Source organism: Gavialis gangeticus, unplaced genomic scaffold (assembly GCF_001723915.1).
Source record: "Gavialis gangeticus isolate Ggan-Ray unplaced genomic scaffold, GavGan_comp1, whole genome shotgun sequence".
Classification (NCBI taxonomy): Eukaryota; Metazoa; Chordata; order Crocodylia; family Gavialidae; genus Gavialis; species Gavialis gangeticus.
In genome coordinates this window covers 28,212,915-28,221,829 of record NW_017728994.1, presented here as the reverse complement: position 1 = coordinate 28,221,829, position 8,915 = coordinate 28,212,915, and the positions used below count along the sequence as shown (strand labels likewise).

At 49.3% G+C, this 8,915-nt stretch overlaps 1 protein-coding gene across 1 annotated transcript in view; it reads left to right on the top strand.

The window, feature by feature from the left end:
* TLL2 (tolloid like 2) overlaps nucleotides 1-8,915 on the top strand; it is a 194,797-nt gene that overhangs the window by 161,361 nt on the left and 24,521 nt on the right. Inside the window, exons 14-15 of the mRNA XM_019502102.1 lie at nucleotides 4,901-5,096; nucleotides 8,545-8,670. Of these exons, the coding sequence (XP_019357647.1) occupies nucleotides 4,901-5,096; nucleotides 8,545-8,670 (322 nt within the window). The remainder of the gene's footprint in view (nucleotides 1-4,900; nucleotides 5,097-8,544; nucleotides 8,671-8,915) is intronic.

The window sequence follows — 8,915 nt, the reverse complement described above, 5'->3', positions numbered from 1 at the left end:
GACCACAGAGCCAATTTCCCAGCTAGCGGATTGTGGTGGACCCAAGGCCACAAATGGCCAGTTTCACCAAAGGGTGATCATGGGATACCAAATCGAAGGCTTTTTTTAAGTCAAGATATATGACATCAATCTCTTCTCCCTTGTCCAGGTAATAGGTTCTGTAGGCTGGATCACTATTACATCATTCTGTTGCCTGGAAAAAGCTATGCATGTCATGTTTTTCAGCACAGAGCTGGATCTCTCTGGCTTTATCTTCCCATCACTGTTTTTTTTGATTTCCAGGATCCTCCTCTGAGCTTCAGCTTCCAATTCTGCTGAGACAAGGTGTCATCTTGCCAAGCATAATGACCCCTTCTTTTCTGATTGAGGAGGGCTTGGTTCTCAGTGTTGCTCTCACTGAACCTGTTTTGGTGTATACAGGTGACTTAGCCAATGGAGTCAGCATAGGCCGTATAGACAGCAGTTTTAAACCCCTTCCAGAGTTCCTCCATATTGTCTTAATTTATGGACAGGGCAAGAGCTTTTCACGGAGGCACTGGTGGAGATCATGACAGACCTTTTGGGTCTTGAAGAGATTTGGTGTTGAGAATCCTGAACATTGCTTTTGGCTGTTTTTGGTGTTTTGGAACAAGCTAGATGCTCATAATGGATATGACAAGACAGTGATCTGACCAACAGCCATCAGTTCCTTGTATGGCTCGCATGATATGGCCATCCATTGGGCTCTAACAATAACCTAGTCAAGGAGGTGCCAGTGCTTAGAGCAAGGGTGTTTCTAGGTAGTCTTATACTTGTCACTCTGTCTGAAGATGGTGTGATCTGCACTTTTGCTTAAGAAAAGGATACCATTGATGCATCCACAGATGCATCTCAAGCAGGTCCAGGGAGGTGATCCTCCCCCTCTATGCGGCACTGGTCAGGCTGCAGCTGGAGTACGGCATTCAGTTCTCAGCTCTGCACTTCAAGAGGGATGTGGACAACATGGAGAGGGGCTAGAGGGGGGCCACTTGCATGATCAGGGGGCAGCAGGGCAGGCCCTATGAAGAGAGGCTATGGGACCTGAACCTGTTCAGCCTCCACAAGAGAAGGCTGAAGGGGGATCTAGTGGCCTGTTACAAACTAGTCAGGGGGGACCAGGAGGCATTGGGGGAGTCCCTGTTTCCTCGAGCACAGCCAGGAGTGACTAGGAATAACGGTCACAAGCTGGCAGAGGGTAGATTCAGATTAGACATCAGGAGGCGCTACTTTACTGTCAGGGCGGCTAGGATCTGGAACCAACTTCCAAGCGAAGTGGTGCTGGCTCCTACCCTAGGGGTCTTTAAGACAAGGCTAGACAATCACCTTGCTGGGGTCGTTTGACCACAGTACTCTTTCCTCCCATGCCAGGGGGTCAGACTTGATGATCTGCTCAGGTCCCTTCCGACCCTACTAACTATGAAACTATAGGAGAAGGATACTCTCTTTTCTCTGCTGAGCTTCTTCCAGTTGTCTTGTTTCACTCAGAGCTGCAATGTTGATGTTGTATCTCACTAGTTTCCTGGAGACAGTGGCAGTTCTTTCTGGTCATTCATTGTCTTGGCTAACTATCAAGGTGCAAATGTTCTACATTGCAAAAATCATTATCTTCTTATGATGCTTTCGACCACAGAAAGTGATCTGGCTGCATGCAGTTATCCAGCCAGGAACACATGAGACAGCCTAGATGTATGGCACCTTTTCTGGCTCCTTCCCCATGTGAGGTGAGCAGAGGGGATCCTGGATAGGACTTCTCAGTCAGGGTAGCAGCTGCTGAATTACACCCTTGTCTCAGCCCAGGTGCAAAACAATTAGGCTTCTGCCGCCTGCATGCAGATTTGTGGCTGGAGACTGCTGGATTCACTAGTTCTGTCTTCGTCACCTCTGGTCCATCATTGCAGGGATTTTGGAGGTTGGCACAGGAAAGTGTATTGTTTCCTGTGGTAGAAGCCTATGCACAACTTTGTTTAAAACGAGAAAGGTGATGTACAAAAACCGCAACTGTGGGCCAAAACCTTGTGGAGAGGTTTGTGTGTCTCGGTGATCCTTGGAGTTATCTTGTCCAGAGTCTCTCACACCTGGGACAGTTACCCATGGCCTGAAGGGAGGTGGTAGACAAAGCATGGTCCAACCCCAAATTCTCAACAGCAGATCAGGTGGAAGATGATGTCAGGATCTCAGCAGCTTTAAAGACAGAAGAAGGCTGCAGCAAGATGGAGGTCTCATGTTGTTTAGTGTTCTCCTTTGCTAATGGACACAGATCTCGACCTTGTAAGATCATGCAACACTTGTAGATGCTTAAGTATTAAGAGCTTCATTGGAAGGTGGCGTGTGAAGGCAATAGAGCTAAGAAGAAACAATGTTCAGACACAGTTTCTTGTACAGCCATGGGTCCCTATATGACAGTCTTGTGACATAGACAAGGGGCTTTCTGGCTACGTGCTGGAGATGCTGGAGGACCCAACAGGCTGAGTGCCCTTATAAAAGGATGGTATGATTAAGTGAATGATTTGATTAGGGCCTATGGCGAGTCTTGAGCGTGTGGAAGAAATGTGAAAGCTGAGAACTGAAGAGGGAAGGTGGGCAGGGCCCAAACCACTTTCTGAAGCTTGCTGCATTGAAATAAGTGAGCAGACAGATTTTCCACCTATTGGCCTGCCAGCCCTGAACAAGGGAGACTAGCGTGAGAAGATGGGAGGGTACTGGTTCTGTTCTGAGGCTGCCAAAGCGAGTTACAGTGGGAAGTTTTTCATGCTGCTCCTGGGAGCTAAGCTGAGACTATCATAGATAGGCAACTAATTGTGATGTATGAAATACATTCACTCAAACTGGCATTTTAAGTTGACGATATTAAACGATGCACTTTGCTGACTTCCAGGTTGTGTTAACCTTGTGGTCCAAATGTTGTTACACTAGTTTGTTTAATTTTGACTTGTTGGGCATCCATCCAAACAGTCTCAGTACCCTTGGTATCACTTAAATCAGGGGTGGGTAAAATACGGCCCGCGGGCCAGATGCGGCCCACCAAGCACTTCCCTCCGGCTCGTGGAGCCCCTTCAAAACCCATGTAATGGCAGCTGCCTCTCTAAAAGCCTCCAGCGACACCAGCCGTCAGCCACAACATCCCAGGCTGTTTACTTGGGTTCTGGTTACGAGGCAACCAACCCAGACCTCAGCCTGCCCCAGCTGGCCTCCGCCACCCCTGGCTCAGGCCACGTTTGCAGCTTGAGAGGAGCAGGGAAGCTGGGCCTGTGGTGCCGGTGAGGGGAAAGAGTGTCTGGGCCAGGTGCTGTTTTGCTGCACGGAACTGGAAAGGGTCCTGCCCTCTAGGTAAGCCCAGGAAAGCGGCTGCTGGGCAGGCTTTCCGTGTGCTGTGCTGCTCGGGCTGTGCAGGGTCGGGCTGGGCCAGCACTGGGGAGGGGAAGTAGCAGCTGGGCCACAGCTCCAGTCCAGTCAGCACCAGGGGGGAGAGGTGGTGGCAGAGCCATGTGCCGCTCAGGACAGGGCGAGCCCAGCCAGAGCGGCAGGGGCTCAGCTGCACTTTCCTCTTGCCTGTGCTGGTCAGTCCTTAGTGGCACACGGCTCTGCCATCGCTTCTGCCAGCCAGTGCAGACCTGGCCAGGCTCGCCCCATTCCCAGCAGCACATGGGAAGCTGGCTTCAGCTGCATGCTGCTCTGGATGGGATGTGCCCGGCTGGGTCTGCACCGGCCAGCAGAAGCGGTGGCGGAGTCATGTGCTGCTCGTGTCTGACCAGCGCAGGCAGGAGAAAACTGCAGCTGAGTCCCTGCCGCTCCGGCTGGGCTTGTCCCGTCCTGTCCCGAGCGGCACACGGCTCCACCGCTGCTTCTGCTGGCCGGTGCCGACCCGGCCGGGCTCCTCCCGTCCCCAGCAGCACGTGGGAAGCCGACTTCAGCTGCATACTGCTTTTTCCAGCCAGTGCAGACCCGGCTGGGTCCGTCCCATCCGGAGCAGCATGTGGCTGAAGCCAGCTTCCCACATGCTGCTGGGGACGGGGTGAGCCCAGCTGGGTCAGCACTGGCCTGCAGAAGTGGCGACGGAGCCTCCTGCCTTTTGGGACCAGCTGGCACAAGTTGGGGGGAAAGTGCAGCAGCAGCTGGGGAAGCCACCATTCGGATAGGGGACGGGATGGGCTGGCCAGGCCCCACCGGGGAGAGAAAGCTGTGGCTGAGCCCCCTGCGGCTTGGGACAGGAGGGGTCCTACAGCACTGGAGGGTGCTGTGCTGGTGAGGGGCCATGTACTGTGTGGGTGGGCCCTGGTGTTGTGCAGTGTTTCCCAGTCAAGGGGTACACCTTCTGATGTCAGGGATCATGTGATGAGGGCAGGGGATTCTGGGACAGATATGGCAAGCGGGGCAGTTTCGTGTTGTTTGGGTAAGTCTTATGACACAGACCATACGACAGGGTGTAACTTTTGGTTCCAAGGCCACCTCTCCAAAAGGAGTACTTCCAGGGGCAAGGGGAGGAACTTCTGGCAGCAAAGGTCAGGGGTTGGGACTTCTGGTCCCAAGATGGTGACCAGTGGGTGGGGCAATGGAAGGGGTGGGGCTACCCTTGTGGACCTCGACACCTTGCCAAAACTCATCAAGCAGTCCTCCACCTGAAATAGTTGCCCGCCCCTGACTTAAATTGCTTCACTTAAGTTGCTTTAAAGTTTAATTGCATATCCCATTACAGGTACATACAGTCACCATTCTCTTTCACACGGCTGGGGAAATTAAGCCTCATTTGCTGCTGAACCAAAGGACTGAATGTTGACTTGATTTCCCCTTTTAGATTGACAGCAGGGCCTTAAACTTAAAGTGGTTCTGATAGGGCACAGAGAAGTCAGTGACCCCATCTGATATGTTCCCTTTCCCATTGCAGATAGAAAGGCATGACAACTGTGCCTATGACTACCTGGAAATCCGAGATGGCCCCACTGAGGACAGCATGCTGATTGGTCACTTCTGTGGTTATGAGAAGCCAGAAGATATCAAGTCCAGCTCAAATAAAATGTGGATGAAGTTTGCATCTGATGGGTCTATCAATAAAGCAGGATTTGCAGCAACTTTCTTTAAAGGTATGAATTATGCTACTAGCCCCAAGACACTTTCATTAGGGTGAAATCTCCCAATTACAAATGTGTAGACTTCTCTGCAGTGGTTACCTGAGGGGGGCAGTTGCAAGCAGGGTAGCCTGCAGACAAAGATCAACTGGAAGTAGACTATATAGACCTTTGCTGGCTTACCTCCTTCATAAAGGGAATATAGAGGGTATAGGTTATGCCCTCTCTCTTTTAAACTCACTAAATATAGCCTACAGCTTTCAGGCTACTAGCCATTGCAGCCTGAGCTGGCTAAATATGGGGCTATTCCTTGTCTATACCAAGATGTAATGGAGTATGTGTATTGCAATCTTTGGAGGAAGCCAGGAAGACCAACATGAAACATACAAAACAACTTTTGCTTAAATAAAACTTGCATTCAAGTGTAGATTGAAATATATACCATACAAGAACCCAAGAGGCCAGCTTTGAGACTTGAAAAGGAAATAAACTCATGGGCAGCTGTTGTGAGTAGGGTTGTGAGCCCAGTGGACATTCAGTTGCAGAAGTAGGACTTGCTGTTAGACATGGGGTCCACAAATGAGAAGTTAGAGAACTGCTTTAAATAGTAAATTTGCAAGGGCTAAATTTTTCAGTTGACTTCAACCTAGAAATTCTGATCAGTCAGATGATTCTTTATTATTAACCTTTAAATTAAAGTTAGAGTGGTCCTGAATAGTATAGGTTTCATAGACATTAGGGGCTGGAAGGGACTTTGCAAGATCGAGTCCAGCCTCCCTGCCATAGGCAGGAGGTCTGCTGGGGTTAAATGATCCCAGCAAGATAAGCATCAAAACACCTTTTGAACGAGTCCAGAGTAAGTGCTTGCACCACCCCTGTGGGGAGTCTGTTCCAGACCGCAGACATTCAGACTGTAAAGAAGTTTTTCCTTATGTCCAGTCTAAATTGGCCTTTCAGAAGTTTGTGGCCATTAAACCTTGTTATCCCTTGGGGAGCCCTGGTGAACAACTGTTCTCCCAGATCCTGGTGCACACCCCTTATACACCTATAGGTTTCCACCAAGTCCCAGGCTGAAGAGTCCCGTGTCCCTCAGCCTCTCCTCCATAAGGCTTGCTCTCTTGGCCTTTGATCATGCAGGTGGCTCTCCTTTGGACTCTCTCAAGCTTATCCACATCCCTTCTGAAGCCGGGGCCCAAAACTGTACACAATACTCTAGCTGCGGCCTCACCAAAGCTGAGTAAAGTGGGAGGATGATGTCCCTGGTTTTGCTTGAGGTGCATCGGTGGATACATGGCAGGGTTTGCTTTGCTTTGCTTTGCTGGCTACATTATCGCATTGGTGGCTCATGTTCATCTTGTGGTCAATCAAGACCCCCAAGTCTCTTTTGGTCATGTTGCTAGTGAGCATAGCACTGCTGAGTCTGTAAGTATGATGCTGGTTTTTCTGCCCAAGGTGGAGCACCCTGCACTTCTCTACATTGAACACCATCAGGTTTTGGTCCACCCAACTTGTGAGCTTGTCCAGGTTGGCCTGTATCCCCAGCCTGTCTTCGAGCGTGACTTCCTTTCCCCATAGTTTAGTGTCATCCACAAACTTGGCCAGCCTGCATCTAATGCCCGAATCCAGATCATTAATGAAAATGTTGATGAGTACTGGCCTGAGTACTGAACCCTGAGGGACACCACTGGTTGCCTTGTGCCATGTTGATTTGCTCCCATCAACTAATACTCTTTGGGTCTGATTCCAGAGCCAGTTCTCCAGCCATTGGACTGTGAGATGGTTGAGGCTGCAGTTTTCCAGCTTAACCATGAGGACATCATGGGAGACCAAATCAAAGGCTTTCTTGAAATCCAGATATATGACATCAACCTTGTCTCCCTTGTCCAGGTAGTGCATCATCTGGTTATAGAAGGAAACGAGGTTGGTCAGGCAAGACCTTTCAGCAACAAAGACCTTGGCTGGCACTCAGAAAGTTGCCTTTCATTAGCCCATTGCTGATGGAACCCTCGATGATTTTCTCCAGGATCTTTCCAGGGATGGATGCCATACTGATTGGCCTGTAATTCCCTGGATCTTCCTTCCTTCCTTTCTTGAAGATTGGGATCACGTTGGCTCTCTACCAGTCTTCCAGTACCTCTCCTGAGCACCATGAGTTCTCAAATATCTTCGCTGTAGGGTGTGCTATGATGTCCATCAGCTCCTTCAGGACTTTTGGGTGAATTCTGTCTGGGCCCATGGACTTACGGACATTAAGCCTCTCAGTGTGTTCCCTCACTTGATCTACATCAATTGTGGGTCCATCTCCCACCCCCTGGATGCTTTGTGTCCTGTCTGACAGGGTGACCTCCGTGGGTGAGTGGAAGACTGATGCAAAGTAATCGTTTAAGAGATTGGCCTTTTCCTGAGCATCAGACGTCAACTGCCCCATTTGATCTAGCAGGGGTCCAATGTTGCCTTTGTTCTTTCTCTGACTTCTCACATATCTGAAGAAGGACTTTTTGATGTCCTTGATTCCCATGGCTAGCCTGAGTTCAGTTTCTGCCTTGGCTTTTCTGGTCTGCTCTCTACAGATGTGGGCTACTGCTGTGTAGTCCTCTTTGGTGATGATTCCCATTTTCCATCTGGTGTAGACTTCTCTTTTTAGTTTCAGGAGGTCCAAAAGTTCCCTACTGAGCCAAAGCAGGGTTATTCCTGCTGGGGTTTTCCTAACCTTGTGGCAGGACTTTGAGAGAGACTGCATCATCAGGAACGTCCCCACCCATTAAATCAATGTTGCAATAACATTTACTGTAGTGTACATTAATGACTTTGCCCATTAAAGGAAATGACTGAAACCAGGCAGCTGGTTTTAATGTCAATAAATTACTCGTGCCTATTAATACGTTAAGGGGTGTTTAAAATCTGATCAAAAGAGCCATGTTTCAGAAGCTCAAGTTGGTGGCAAATGTGAATAACAATGGGAAGTCCTATCAGCGTGGTTCCCTGGTTCATTAGAACAGCTGCCACACCCTTTTATAACCCATTCTATGTTGTCCTTCCACCTCCAGCTAGTTCCCAGGGCCCAGCCACAATGGGCATCTCACAAGGCTAGTCAGGGCAAGGAACTGCAACCAGGAGAAAAGAAATTGGGAGCATAATTGTAACTGATGGCAAAATGTAGCATTGCAAGAAAATGCCTCACTTCCCTATCTACCCATGAGAATGACAGGGCCACTTCAGTACCTGTGGGCTTAGTAAGACTGCTGCAGTACCTGTTGGCCAGCATTATGTCCACCAATTTTATGCTACTGAATTGATGTTTGTTTGATTCTTTTAGCAACTGCCTAACTGCCAGGGTCACATCAAGGCCTGCTCATCTGGCAAGGCCTCTTTCAGAGGTTGCTTTCTTCAATCAAACGTTGCCTTGAAAAATGAAGGAACTTAATTTAAAAAGCTTAAATTATTGCATTTTATTTCCTAACAGAGGTGGATGAATGTTCTCGGCCAGACAATGGCGGGTGTGAACAGCGCTGTGTGAACACACTGGGCAGCTACAAGTGCGCCTGTGAACCTGGCTATGAGCTGACAGCTGACAAGAAGAGCTGCGAGGGTTGGTAGTCTGTCGAGCTGGGCATGTCAGAGGGGAGGGCACTGCTTTTTACGATAACAGGTCAGGTTTGGGGGGAGGCATGAAATCTTTGTGGAAATGCTGATGCAAACAAAGATTTGGTGTTCATCAGAGTGTTCTATGAAAAATGATTGAAGTTTTGGTGAACAACTGAAGCTAGAAGCTTTTACCATATTTTTCTTGCGTACCCCCCCCCACCGAGGCTTAAGCCTCCATCTTCCACGGCC